At 42.1% G+C, this 14698-nt stretch overlaps 1 protein-coding gene across 1 annotated transcript in view; it reads right to left on the minus strand.

The window, feature by feature from the left end:
• Positions 1-4940: 4940 nt before the first annotated feature.
• LOC141140615 (solute carrier family 22 member 2-like) overlaps positions 4941-14698 on the minus strand; it is a 94862-nt gene continuing 85104 nt past the window's right edge. The window contains exons 10-11 of the mRNA XM_073627995.1: positions 13916-14015; positions 4941-4998 (exon numbers count right to left, since the gene is read on the minus strand). Coding sequence (XP_073484096.1) covers positions 4941-4998; positions 13916-14015 — 158 coding nt within the window. The remainder of the gene's footprint in view (positions 4999-13915; positions 14016-14698) is intronic.

The raw sequence follows: 14698 nt of genomic DNA on the forward strand, positions 1-14698 counted from the left end.
CATAGAAGTCTTCTTATCTGCCTTGCTCCACTCCCCGTCAATGATATCCTTCAATTCAGAAAGGAGCGGGAAGTTGGAACGTTCCTTCCCCAGGTGTTTAAAGAACTTCCTTTGCTTAGCCGGGGGAGTGGAAGGATCTTCCCGCTTAAGGGCCTCTTTCACCACTTTAATTAGTGGAGAAACAAGAGTGAATTCAAAGCCTCTGGATGAGGAAGGTTGGCTTTGCGGCCTGGCAAGGTCCCTGTCGTCTCGGACAGTAAACTGTCGGTCCGACCTGGATGGACTAAAAGGGAGAAGGGTAGAAAATATGACATTAGGGGATATGTCCATCCAACCATGGACCTAGCCCCCCTTCTCACACCCCACGTACCTAGAGCATGAGAGCTGGCCGCACGGAGGCGGTGACCTGTTCATGGCACCCTGGCGGATGAATAGTTGACGATCCTGCAGCCTTGTAAAAACTCCCACACATCCTAGGAGAATGGAATACAACTAGCATTCTAGCATTGCGGAGGGGACTTCCCCTTTAAGAGCCATCTCCACCCCCCCACTCCTGCACCATAGCCCCAGGTTGGAGGTTACCTTAGCCTGAGAGCCTGGTGCCTGGAGAAGCTGTCGCAAACTGCCCCCAGGAATCCTCAATGTGACAGGGGCTCACAGCTCACAGGGATTTAAATATCCCAACCGTAGTGACGTCACCGCCGCATCCTGCCTGCACAGTTGCAACCTGCCATAGAACGCCTGCATGGACGCCGGCTCCCCAGCCACACCACGCATGTTTGAAAACAAGCATCAGTTTCGTCCGAGGATTGTGCATGCGCGGAAGCGAGCGTTCCAGGCACAATAGAGGGACCAGGGGAAAAAGGAAAATAACAGGGCAAGGGCGCATGAGGGGGAGACAAACAAAGGGCACACATAGAGAAACTGCTGCCATGGAGGAAAGCTTCAGATCTTGCCAGCCGATCTTCTGCACCTGGGCATACATAGGCCTTCCCCACCACTGGACACAGAGACCTGGAGCCACGCACCCACCCATGGTTGGACCCTGGGCTAACTTGACACCGCTAGGAATGTATGCCTGGCACCAACCTCGATCAACTGGACATCCATAAATGTAAGTGCATTGCTTGTAGGTCTAATGAGGAGGACACAAAAGGAACGCAGTCTCTAGCGGTGAGCTCAAATTTATGGGAGTGGGGTCCTATAGCATTGAAGAGGAGGTTAACCCCACACGTAGACTGCCATGGAGTCTGTCAGGAAATATGAATTTCTTTCCCAAAAAGCAATCATAGGTGAATTTACTAAAGGCAAATCGACTGTTCACTTGGGAAGTGAAGTTGCATTTTACTCTAAGCTCTGGCCAAATTTCACTCGCTAAGTACAACTTCCTTTGTAAAGTGTAACGCCTATTTGCCTTTAGTAAATCAACCGGTCTTTGACACCCTACAAAAAATACCTACAAAATTAACGCCATCTAAGATTTTCGATATTTGCAGTTTAAAAGCTACATTATCTCATCCACCCCAAAGCCTCCTTCTCTTTAACTTTTTACTCTTTTCAACAATCTGTGTTCACATAATTCTCAGGGAAAAGGAGATATTTCAGCAATGTATCTGTCTATAATAAGAGCTAATGTCCCCCCCCCCCCCCCCTTCCATACATAGCACAATGGGAAAGGGATCTACACAAACAGCTTAATACAAATACAGAGAAATAAGTTTCATAATTTGAGTCTAATTATAAGGTACATTGTTACATGAGTTCCCAAAGATAGTCAAGGTCGCAACAAAAATGAGTAAAAATCAGCTATACCTACTGTAACAAGTGAAAAATATCTTGGTACCTGATAAACAAAAGCCTTGCAGCAATAGTACACAATTCCTTGTGCAAGTTCCACAAAGTATACCCTGGAAAACACATATGTCAGCTGTCTTTGATCACGCATTCACGCATTGCTAACAATCTAGAGATCTGAGGCACACGTCTTCCATGGGACCAGACCACCTCCAGCATTTTCACTCTCTCTCCCTTTTCTTCCTCTTCACTCCCTATCTCCTCTACCTCTGCACTATTTTCACAAATCTTTCTCTTTCCAACCTTAAGTTTCGTATTGGTAGAAATAACCTTCTTCCCTAATGCCAATATGGTCTATTAAATCACAAAGTATGACACCATTCAAACAGGGTAATTCAACAATTGTTTGTGACACCGGTACTTGACATACAGTTTACAGACTGATGACTGTATTACTTCTCCAGCCTATGTACTTTATCAAAGTCACCTGTCATGACTGTTCCATGATGAACTTATAACCATGTGGCATTGTGCCCTATTGTACCTCCCATGGTAAAAACAATAAAAAACAATTTGAAAATAATTACTGACTAGTATGCAGAAAATAACTTTTGATTCTGGTCTAATGTGTGCAGGTTGCACCATGCAGTAAGGATTCTTTCAAGCAGTGCTATCTGGTGAACTACAGGCTTTCAGATATTCCCCTCTTGGACATTATATACTGTTGAGGATTTCCCCATTGAGTGCACCTTTTCAGTCATTTTGGTTTGGGATACTTGCTGATTGAGGAATTTTTAAAGGCACCAACATCTACCTTTTGAGCTGAGGTTTTTCCCGTCTATTATGAGGTAACCTCCTCTAGGATAAGGTGATCCCTGTGCACCCCACGTGGGTTGCCGTCAAGCCAAGAGGATTCCTTGTTTTTCTGCACACTTTTTTACCTTGACTGGATTTATTATAAATACTGTTTTTACCATTGGTTGGTCATGCGCTTCACATCTATGCCCAGGCACTTCCGTATTTGTCTAGATTGTTAAAACCTTCCCTGAAGAATGAGCTCAAAGGACTCTGAAACATGTTGGTGTTTGATTTTCTGTATCAATCTCCAGTACCACCATTGAGTTGTTTAATTTTTGCCCCGTGGCCTCCGACCACTCATTATTTATATGTAATTGTGTACATGTAACATTTTATACCTTTTAATTACTTTTGATAACAATAAATACTTTATATTCATACAATGTTTTTTTTTTCATGTTTGTGCATTCCTCAGAGCCCTAAAAGTCCCAATTGCTGAAGGAGTTCTTTTTTCTCTCTACCTCTCCAGCCTATGTACATAATCAAAGTCACCTGTCATGACTGTTCCTTGATGAACTTTTAACCATGTGGTATTGTGCCCTATTGTACCTCCGATGGTAAAAACAATAAAAACAATTTGAAACTAATTACTGATTCAGAAGTATGCAGAAAAAAACTTTTGATTAATTCCAACTTTCGGTAGTGATCTGTAAATGTGTTTTCTGGTCTCTGACTCAAATGGAGGGATTTACTAAAACCGGAGCATGCAGAATATGATGCAGCTCTGCAGAGAAACCAATCAGCTTCCAGGTTGTATTGTCAAAGCTGAAGTTAGAATCTGATTGGCTACTTAGATGAGTAGCCACAATCCACATCTTTGCTTTGCACAGCTAGACCATATATATCTTCTGCAGAAAATCCCTGCTTGTTACACTTGAAGATAAATTAAAATGCTCCCCTTATTTATTTTTGTCTCATATGTTTTTTTTTAAAAGAGACACAAAAAATTAGCAAAATCTTTGTATATCCCACAGAGCACCCTGGGTCCCCATAACCCAATTTAGCACTTTAGTATTTGTTTTTTTTAATCTCGACTAACAGAAATTACATATTTGGTACAGCAGTGCCCACGTTGTACTGGGCTTTGTAATTTGTTTCTGTTCCATAAAATCTCATAACTCAAAGAGGAAGATGATGAAGGATTTGAAACACATTCCAGCAATTGCTTCTTTCCTTGATTTACGTAAAGTAATATTTAATTGTGCGTTGTCTATATACCTTATATACTCGAGTATAAGTCGAATTTTTCAGCACATTTTTTTGTGCTGAAAGTGCCCCCCTCGACTTATACTCGAGTCAAGCACTTTTCTGCAGCAAAAAATTTCATTTTCCGAACCGACTTTGGGGCCCCGTATCTCAGAGCCACTTGGTGCTACGAACCCCAATTTTGGCAAACCCAGTGGAACTGGTACCACAACATATCCAAAGCTGAAGTTCCTAGCACTAAGTGGCCCCAAGATATGGGGCCCCAAAATCGGTTTGGAAAATGTCATTCTCTGCTGCAGAAAAGTGCTTGACATTTTCTGAACCGACTTTGGGGCCCCATATCTCAGGGCCACTTGGTGCTAGGAACCCCACCTTTGGTGTGCAAACCCAGTGGAACTGGTACCATAACATATCCAAAGCTGGGGTTCCTAGCACCAGGCCCCAAAACCGGTTCAGAAAATGCCATTCTCTGCTGCAGAAAAGTGCTTGACATTTTCTGAACTGAAATTTGGGGCCCTGTATCTCGGGGCCACTTAGTGCTAGAAACACCAGCTTTGGAAAATTTATGGTGCTAGTTCCACTGGGTTTGCACACCAAATTTGGGGTTCTTAGCACTAAGTGGCCCCGAGATACGGGGCCCCAAATTCGGTCAACTGTGTCAATCTGCAGCAATGTCATTTCAAGACCCTTTGGGTTCAGAGACCCCAAATTTTGGCTGCAGCTAGGGGGCATCTAGGAACCCTTAACTACAGAGTTTGAAGTTCAGGGGACCTATGGCTGCAAATGGGCACAGTGAGGCATGCAAATGGGCACAGTGATGCTGCAAATTGGCATTGTTGACCCTCTTTTCCACTTACAGTAGCTGTGCATTTCTCACCCTCGTCTTATACTCGGGTCAATAAGTTTTTCCCATTTTTTTTGTGGTAAATTAGGGCCTCGACTTATACTCGGAACGACTTATACTCGAGTATATACGGTACTATAATTTTAAAGAATTTTTATTGTTTTTTATTTCTGTTCAGAAATTCCACAAAAGAACAGTGCAGTTTTATTTAATTTATTCATTCATGTCCAAGTGAGAGTCAATCCTTAGCAATTACTTCCAAATAAATTGTATTCCTTTTGGTTATTTTTTCTTTTCTAGAAAGAAAATAAGCAAAAACAATATCAAAATTAAAGCAAAAATTGTCAGTGTATATTGTATATACATGTCTGCACCATGCAATATTAGCTATTCAGTGCTGCATCTATTTAACCAATGGTACATTTTAATTGTATATAATATTCATCTGATTTGAAACATTCTTTATCGTCAAAAGAGGCTTTCTATCATTAATATAATTACAAAAATATACTGTATTTTGCTGTTAGATATTTATGGAAAATGAAGAGAAAACAATGCAGCAATTTGCACATTACCATCTAACTTTTACAGATATTTATATAGTGCTGTCATTTTGCGCAGAGCTTTACAAATACAGTATATTGTACATTCACATCAGTCACTGCCCTCAAAGAGCTTACAATCTAAGGTCCCTAACTCACATTCATACATACACATACTAGGGCCAATTTAGACAGGAGGCAATTAACCTCTTTGGGGTGTGGGAGGAAACCTGAGTACCCGGAGGAAACCCACTGCTCTACTGACTGACACTGTCCGCTTGTAAGGTAGGCTAAATTTATATTTTTACAGTGACAGCTGTTTTATTATACTTTTTCTACGTTTTCATTACTTTAGTTAGGCCTTACTAATTAATGTCTTAAAAAAAAGGGGGGGTGCTGAACCCCAGTGATCTTTGATCTCTTTCATGTTGTTCAGGTAGATCTGCACATTTCAAAGGTTGCCTACCCTTGCTCCAGGGTATTCAAAAGAACTGGAGAGATATGTCAAAACATGGACAGTTTTTTCAAACCTTTTTGTATTACCCTGTCAATATGTAAATAAAGATTTGAAATAGCTCTTTAGCCACTTGGAGTATCTTGAGGCCCACAAGCTTCAAGCTACGCCTTTGATTAAACAATGATGCACTTTTATGCCCCGTACACACGGTCGGACTTTGTTCGGACATTCCGACAACAAAATCCTAGGATTTTTTCCGACGGATGTTGGCTCAAACTTGTCTTGCATACACACGGTCACACAAAGTTGTCGGAAAATCCGATCGTTCTAAACGCGGTGACGTAAAACACGTACGTCGGGACTATAAACGGGGCAGTGGCCAATAGCTTCATCTCTTTATTTATTCTGAGCATGCGTGGCACTTTGTCCGTCGGATTTGTGTACACACGATCGGAATTTCCGACAACGGATTTTGTTGTCGGAAAATTTTATCTCCTGCTCTCCAACTTTGTGTGTCGGAAAATCCGATGGAAAATGTCCGATGGAGCCCACACATGGTCGGAATTTCCGACAACACGCTCCGATCGGACATTTTCCATCGGAAAATCCGACCGTGTGTACGGGGCAGTACAGTTCACTGCAGCACATGGATGTTTACGTTCTGTGTGCTGCAAAAAACAGTGCTATCCTTTGCATAGTGCTGTTTTAACAGCCCATTTAAAAAATATTATTATTATTATTTATTATTATTAATTTGTTACGTTCTATTCGTTTAGATGCGGCATTTTTTATTTTGGATAATTAGTAACTTTCAGATAAATTCATATTCGTTATGCTCATTAACAGCCAAATTTGAAAGGAAATTCCAATACCTATAATTTATTAGTTAGTAATTAGGGATGGGCCGAACACCCCCCTATTTAGTTCACACCAGAACATGCGAACAGGCAAAAGTTCTAGCAAACATGCGAACCCTATTAAAGTCTATGGGACATTAACATGAAAAATCAAAAGTGCTTATTTTAAAGGCTTATATGCAAGTTATTGCCATAAAATGGAAAATTGTATCATACTTACCGTAATTTTCCTTTCCTGACGCCAATCCATGGCAGCATACTAGTGATAGGCTCCGCCTTTCTCCCCTCCCTCAGGACCAATGAAATAGCATAAATTAAAGGCCAGTTAGGCCCCGCCCCATTCTTTGTAATTAGCTAGATACTGAAACACACAAGGGTGGGTCCGTATGCTGCCATGGATTGGCATCAGGAAAGGAAAATTACGGTAAGTATGATACAATTTTCCGTTTTCCTGACGCCACCATGGCAGCATACTAGTGATACATATCCTAGCTGACAGGGTGGGTTCTACTTAACAAACCAAAATAATTATTGTATATAGGGGAATCGACTTCTGTATTCTGAAGTAGATAGCCAGGAAGCACCAAGACTCCTATGGTCAGAATGGAGCGGTGGTCGTGACTACCATGCTCATTCTTGACAGCTTCCAGAGGAATTTCATTATGAGAGAAGTTGGGGAAAAACATATACAGTAGGCTTGATTGCAGTTTCATGGAGAAACTCAGCTTCTGTTCTATGCTTTGGGGAGCGGAAACCGAGTCAGACCTCTTCTTAAATTGGCATTTGCTGTGAGAAGCAAAGAAGCCTGTCTGTGGTAGGCCACCTGTGGACAAGCCTTCCCCTCATGCTCTGGCAAGCTTGCATGATGGACAGTATGTCCGTGTATTCCAGTCCCCTAGGAGGCAAATTGCTTCCGGAATTTGCTGGTGATCTTCCTACCCAGACATTCTGGATTCTACATCTCTCAATAGCATATTGCCGCGAGATCCTCCCTGGAGCTGAAAATACGCAACTGCTGTCCTGTTGCTCAACCGCAAGATGACTAGTCACCCTTAATTCTGTGTAGCAAGGTCAAAGTGATAAAAAAGGCTGCCTGACCTTCCAGCACTTTCGAGACTACCTTCCTTGGCTAGCAATCTCCCCTTGCCTTGACCGACAGACCCTCGCAGTGCGCCTTCCAGGCTGTCTTGCCGATATGATTCATCACATTGATCCAGTCAGCTGGTTCGTGACATCCTCAAGGTCTTTCCATCGCCGCAAACCGCTGTATATACTGCGTGACACTGACCATAGCTGCGCCGGGTCCTGTTTCCTCCGTTGTAGTTGAAACTAGCACCGGTGCCCATGCACCCAACGAATCATCGGTATGAATGACAACATTATGGCCAGGAGGCTGAGACACCTAGAAGTCTTCCAGGAAGTAGAGGCATCTGATCTCAGAATTCTCCTTATGACCCTCACTGTCCTTTTCTGATGGAAGCAAACCAGAGAAACCAGTAGAGCCCACACAGGCACTTTAACTGTTGGAAAGCAAAAATTTGCCTTATTTTTTTATGTAGAAAGGAATGACGCCCAGATAGTGGCGAATCTGGAGACCCCGTTCTCCAAGAGGAACTGACACATCACTGAAACCTCTGTGAATACCTCTCCTGTGAGATGGGACCTCTGTGTCCTGGTCCCATCTCACAGGAGAGATTGTAGGTTTCCTATCCACCCCTGTTTGTAGGTCGCGGGGGTTGGAGAGAAGCATTCGCTTGCAGCAGGTGGCTGGAGGCTTTCGCTAGATCGTCAGGATTCTTAGCCTTACATCCCAAAATTTTTTCCTTTCTTTTTTATTCCAAAGTAGGTAAATATGGCGATTGGTTGGATACATCTCCGCTTTATCAGCCTACCTTTTAGCCTATGAATATCTCAAGGATTTCCTCCTCAACCATACCCTGGGAGCAGAAACCCAAAGTACCGTCACCAAGGTAAGGGCCTTTGTTGAGTGGCAGGCCCTTCCCAGCCGCCACCCTGTTGGACAACAGCCGGTCCCACTGTAGGCATGGATTTCAGCGATGCTATATCCGCCTTCAATTAAACCAGTTTCTTAATGGAAAAGTGATTTCTCATTGAAAGGGTAAATATGACTTTGTCTTTTAACCCATGTAATGGTCTGCATGACTGCCTGGATACACAGTTCTCCAAAGAAAAACTGACACAGTAGCTCCAGATCTTCCTCTGGTGCAAGGGAGCTAAAATCATTTGCAGGCTGCGCCTCCTCATCAGGAGTACTGAAGTTTTGTGCCACCTTAAAAGTAATAAAGACATTCGGTATTACCTGTCAGCTGCAAACTTCAACCAGGCCGACTTCACTCACCAGCCTCCTGGGCATAGGCACTGCGCCACAGGTCCTGCAGGACTCTTGTTGGGGTGCAGGGTTTGGGAAAGAAGAGCTAAGACATTTTCCTTGGAACCTCTCTCCTGAGGGGGAGCGGCATCCGTGCTATGCTCCTCTGAAGAGCGTGCGCCTTTCTATGGCCTCTGGCTCTGGCCTTTGAGAGCGTGGGCGCACGGAGCTGAAGCAAATCAAAGCAATCCGCATGACAGGGCCCTACCCTAAGTGTTGAGGGTCTTTTGTATGGGTGGTGACTGATACTCGAACCGTGGAGAAATGGGACGACCAGCTGAGAGATGGACAGCCACAGAAAGACAGAGAAGAGGAAAAATAGATAAGGCAACAGCGACTTCGCTTCTCCCTCTAATAATGTATATCTAAATATATACATACACATATATACATCTACACACTCTCTCCTTTCCTTTTTTTTTTTTTTTAAAAACAATATGCATGCATACTGTATATAAATACATGCACATACCGCTCCACATAACACCCCCCCGCCCCACATACATACATACCAACCAACATAAGAACACACACATGTATACACAAACATATACATATACACATACCGCAGAGGGTCAGCCTGGGGCAGGGTCAAGAAAGGGTTAATCGAAGAGGGCAGATATTTCCCTTTCAGACCTGCTAATTGTCAGCTGGGCTGAAAGTCTCAGGGAGGAGCTGTTTGAGTAGGAGAGAGAGAGACACAGGAGCATGCTGTGTGTGAAAATGTCCATTGCTGGATGGTGTGCTGGGTGAGCTTATCCACATAAAGACTGTAGCTCTGATTGGAGCCATGAACTATTATCTTTAAGCCTGTGTGCTGCTGAACTGTGAGCTGTACCTGTGTGCACAACCGTGTGAGAAGACAAGTCTGTCTTATGTTTATTTTGCCATTTTGCTGAATAAAGCCACTTTTGTTTTAATGGACTGTCTCTGAGCCAGCAGTCCACCCCTCTGATCCCCTACAATACACACATCCACATATATATATATATATATATATATATATATATATATATATATATATATACATATGTATACACATATATATACATACATATACACACATACATACATACATACATACACATACATATACATACACACACACACACATACAAACACACACATACCCACCTGCCCCAAACCTATACATACACAACCTACAAATATAAGCTATACCTACAGCCGGCCTAGGACAGCAAAGGACAGAGAACCTGTCTAGGGGGAGTAATGTACCCAGACCAGTGCCACTGCAGGAGGAAAAGAACAGGAGGTGCAGAAAGTGAGAAAATGACAGGAGACAAACAGAGGCAAAGGTAAGAAGGATGCAAAGCTGGCTTCCCCAAACCCAACAAGCGTTGCAGACACCAACCTTAAAGGCAGATTTCATTCCTAAATAGGAAAAACTGCTCAGCTCCATCGAGACCCACAGAAGGAGCTCCCAAGCTACTCTGGCGCTTTTAGCAGCCTGATACTGGAACTTCGCACTGGGAGAGGCTTAACCCAGCCAGCAGCTGCCTGGAGGCAGAGGGGGGAACATAGCACTGCTTACTCTTCACTGGTGCGTGGAGGTATGAGGACAAAAAGAAGAATGGGGCGGGGCCTAACTGGCCTCTAATTTATGCTATTTCATTGGTCCTGAGGGAGGGGAGAAAGGCGGAGCCTATCACTAGTATGCTGCCATGGTGGCGTCAGGAAAAAGTGTTTGGGGACCTGGGTACTGCCCTAAGGGACATGTATTAATGTAAAAAAAAGTTTTTAGAAACAACCGTTTTTTCAGGAACAGAGATTTTAATAATGCCTAAAGTGAAACAATAAAAATGAAACATTCCTTTAAATATCGTTCCTGGGGGGTCCTCTTAGTCTGTCTGTAAAGTGGCGCATCTGTGTGATGTGTAGAACAGTGCCGCAGCAAAATGAAGTTTCTAAAGGAAAAAATGTATTTTAAACTTGCTTGCGGCTGTAATATATTGCCAGCTCCCGGCAATATAGACGAAAAATCAAGGAAAAAATTAGGTGTGAGATCCACCCCCCCCAGTCGGGCGCCCCATCCTCCTGAACCATACCAGGCCACATGGGAGGGTGCTTTGGGGTCCCCCAAAGCACCTTGTCCCCATGTTGATGGGGACAAAGGCCTCTTCCCAACAACCCTGGCCATTGGTTGTAGAGATCTGCGGGTGGGGGGCTTATCGGAATCTGGAAGCCCCCAGATCCTGCCCCCCATGGGAATGGGTATCGGATACATTGTACCCCTTCCCATTCACCAAAAAAAGTGTCAAAAAGTAAAAACCACAAGAGACAGTTTTTGACAATTCCTTTATTAAAAAAGCAAAAAAAAAGTAAGTGTCCCGCGATGTACATCAATCATCAATCACGCCGCCCGACGGACATGAAAAACAGAAAAAAAACTAAAAAACTCCACCTCCATGGGAGGCTTCCCAACGACTGCTGTCTTTTGGCTTTGAGAACTGTTATATAGGCAAGGGCGGGGCCTCCTGCTGATATAAGCGGATGACCCCGCCCCTTCTGACGTTACATGACCTCAGAAGAGGGCGGGGTCCCTCGGATACGTCACCAGGTGGCCCTGCCCTTGCCTATATAACAGCTGTCACAGCCAAGAGACAGTAGTCACCGGAAAACCTCCCATCGAGTCGAGATTTTTTTTTTTTCGTGTCCGTCGGGCGGTGTAATTGAAGATGGATGGACATCGCGGGACACTTTTTTTTTTTTAATAAAGGTATTGTCAAAAACTGTCTATTGTGGTTTTTACTTTTTGACACTTTTTTTGGTGAATGGGTAGGGAGACAATATCCCTCTACGCATTCACATAGGGGGGGGCGGGATCTGGGAACCCCAAAGCACCCATCCCATGTTGAGGGCAAGCAGCCTGGTATAGTTTAGGAGGGGGGGGCGCTCGCTCATGCCCCCTTTCCTTGATTTTGGGGGGACCCCACGCCAATTTATTTTTACATTTTGGCGTGGAGTTCCCCTTAAAATAAATGCCAGACCCAAATGGCTTGGTATGGATTTTGGGGGGCCCCAAAGCTGTTTTTTTTCTTAATTCTGTCAATTCAATGCACTGTATTATATACTGTGTATTTTATACTGTACACTGGTTGCACTGTGTGTATATAGATATAGATATATCTATCTATATCTATATATATATAGATATAGATAGATATATCTATATCTATAGATATAGATATATAGATATATATATCTATATATATATATATTAGACCGCCTGCACTGTATATATATTCTACACTGACTGCACTATATATATATATATATATATATATATATTAGTGAGAGGCCCTGTCTCTGCGAAAATTAGGTTAAAATGGACAGAGTCTGCATATCGGGGGACTGCAGAGCTACAGAACATAGCTATTTCCGGATGGGGCTCTGTAGTTTGGAGATCCCTAAGAGTCTTGGGTGGGACGGGATCTCTAACCCTGTGTCCGGATCTTGTGGATAGCCAGTAGGTTCTGTGCCCATATAATGAGGGGCTGGTGAGAGCAGAGGGAGGTGGAAGGTGGAGTGCGATATTGCAGTGCATTATGGGGTGCTCCGCGGCGCTCGAATTTCCCACGAACGCCCCAAATGTTCAGTTTGTTTGTGAACAAACAAACACCCAGTGTTCGAGTCAAACTTACATTCGATTCGAACATCGGGACCATCACTATTCAACTATAGGTATTGGAATTTCCTTTTAAAATCGGCTGTTAGTGAACGTAATGAATACGAATTTATCCAAAGTTACGAATTTATTTGAAATAATGAATGACGCATATAAACAAATGGAATGTACTGAATTAATATGAATAAATAATAATAATAATAATAAAAAATATTATTATTATTATTTATCATTATTAATTTGTTACGTTCCATTCGTTTAGATGCGGCATTCGTTATTTTGGGTAATTCGTCATAATTTGAAAGGAAATTCCAATACCTATAATTTAATAGTAATAGTTATTAATAGTTAGTTAGTTATTATTTTGGATTTTCTAATTTTCGGGTTTTAGAATTTTTGGATTTTCATACTCATTTTTGGATTTTTGTTCTTTCGAATTTTCGTTCTTATTTTCGAATTTCAGATTTTCATTCTTTAGAATTTTCGACATTTCGGAAAAATTTGTTAAACACGTTTTCGTTAATTTAAATATTTCCAAATTAACAAATTTGTCGAATTTCGCTGGAAAACAAATTCGGAACTAAACAAATTGCACATGTATACCTGCTAGACCTTTTTGCCAGCTATGATTTGCCTGCATAACATAGAGAAGCACAGAGACCAGTGATGACACCACTGGGTCTAAATAAATAGGGTTGGAATGAAAATGGAAAGTTATATTTAAACATTCCTTGAGGTAGGATACATAGTAGTAAAAATGTAAGAAGAATAAATTAAAACTTTAGTAACCTATTTTCACAGCTGTGGTTTTGTAACAAACCAAAGCATTTTGCTTCTGGTGTGCTTCTAGTTTGCATACTTTGCCACTAAAAACAATGACTATGCATCTTCTCAATATGGAAAGGAAACCAGTCTTTCACCACCGGTGTAGGTAAATGTATTGAATACTATGTACAGATTTTTCCCTTGCTGTTTTTGCAGGATTTGGTTTCCTATCAAATCCCAGGCAAACCACAGTGGTGGAAATTGGTCCTTACTGATCAAAGGAAGAATAGGACCCAATCGGTTATGAATTCTACATCATAATTTGAATTATCAGCAATCCAAAAAACACACAAGGTCACTGGGGTTGCAGGTGTTTCATTAAAAACCAGTTACTTGTTATCTACAACTTTATAGCAATTTTTTTCTTTTACATAAGAACCACACTAAAGTTCTTTTTATGAAAAAAACAAATTAGCTGCACAACAAGCCTTTTATAGTAAATTTGGACGATTATGTACATGAATACGGATGTAAATGATCCTGTTGATCAGACTTACCTCTGTAAATTCTCTGCTTCTTCAATCGTTTCTGGTAGAGTCTGACCTTTCGTTTCCGGTAGAAACAGAACAAGAACTCCTGAAAGTGTTCCAATTACAGCTGTATAATCAAAAGGAAGCAGAAACACATGCATAAGCTCAATAAAGATACAAATATTTTGTGTACATATATTTATGTAATACATTTCAAAGGTAATGCATATTCTAAGCTGCTGTTGCAGCCTTGACCTTTAAAGTGGATGTAAACCCTCTCCTATACCCAGTGAAGTGAACAGCCTCAGATGATACACAGAGATAAAACAAATTCTCCTACATAAGTTTTACATGTATATCTGCTGTCTTTACCTTTCTACATTCTTTGGAAATTGCAGATACTGTTAGAAATCTTTCTTCCTGGTTCAGCAGCACATAGGGGTTGGTGGGGAGACTGGACTTACACTGAGTGAGAGCTAAATGGAGGAAAGGGACATCCCCCACCCCCACTCCACATAGGCAGAGGAACGAAGGAACATGCAGAGCTGCAGTCTGCTAACTCTCTGTTAATCTACCTCTAAGCTCCCTCCCAGACACAAAATTTCAGCACATGTTATCTCATGTGTCGGAGAACTTGTCAGAAGTAACCCTGCTGATAACAGAGGAACAGAGCAGCAGAAAGAAACAGCACTTAGAGCTTTGGCGAGAGATACGTAAACACTAAAGATTTATGTGCTTAGGTCAAATTTGATGAATGGGGTTTACAACCACTTTAACTTATAAAACTCAGTAGGTACTTTGTCACACTTT

Source organism: Aquarana catesbeiana, linkage group LG04 (assembly GCF_042186555.1).
Source record: "Aquarana catesbeiana isolate 2022-GZ linkage group LG04, ASM4218655v1, whole genome shotgun sequence".
Classification (NCBI taxonomy): Eukaryota; Metazoa; Chordata; class Amphibia; order Anura; family Ranidae; genus Aquarana; species Aquarana catesbeiana.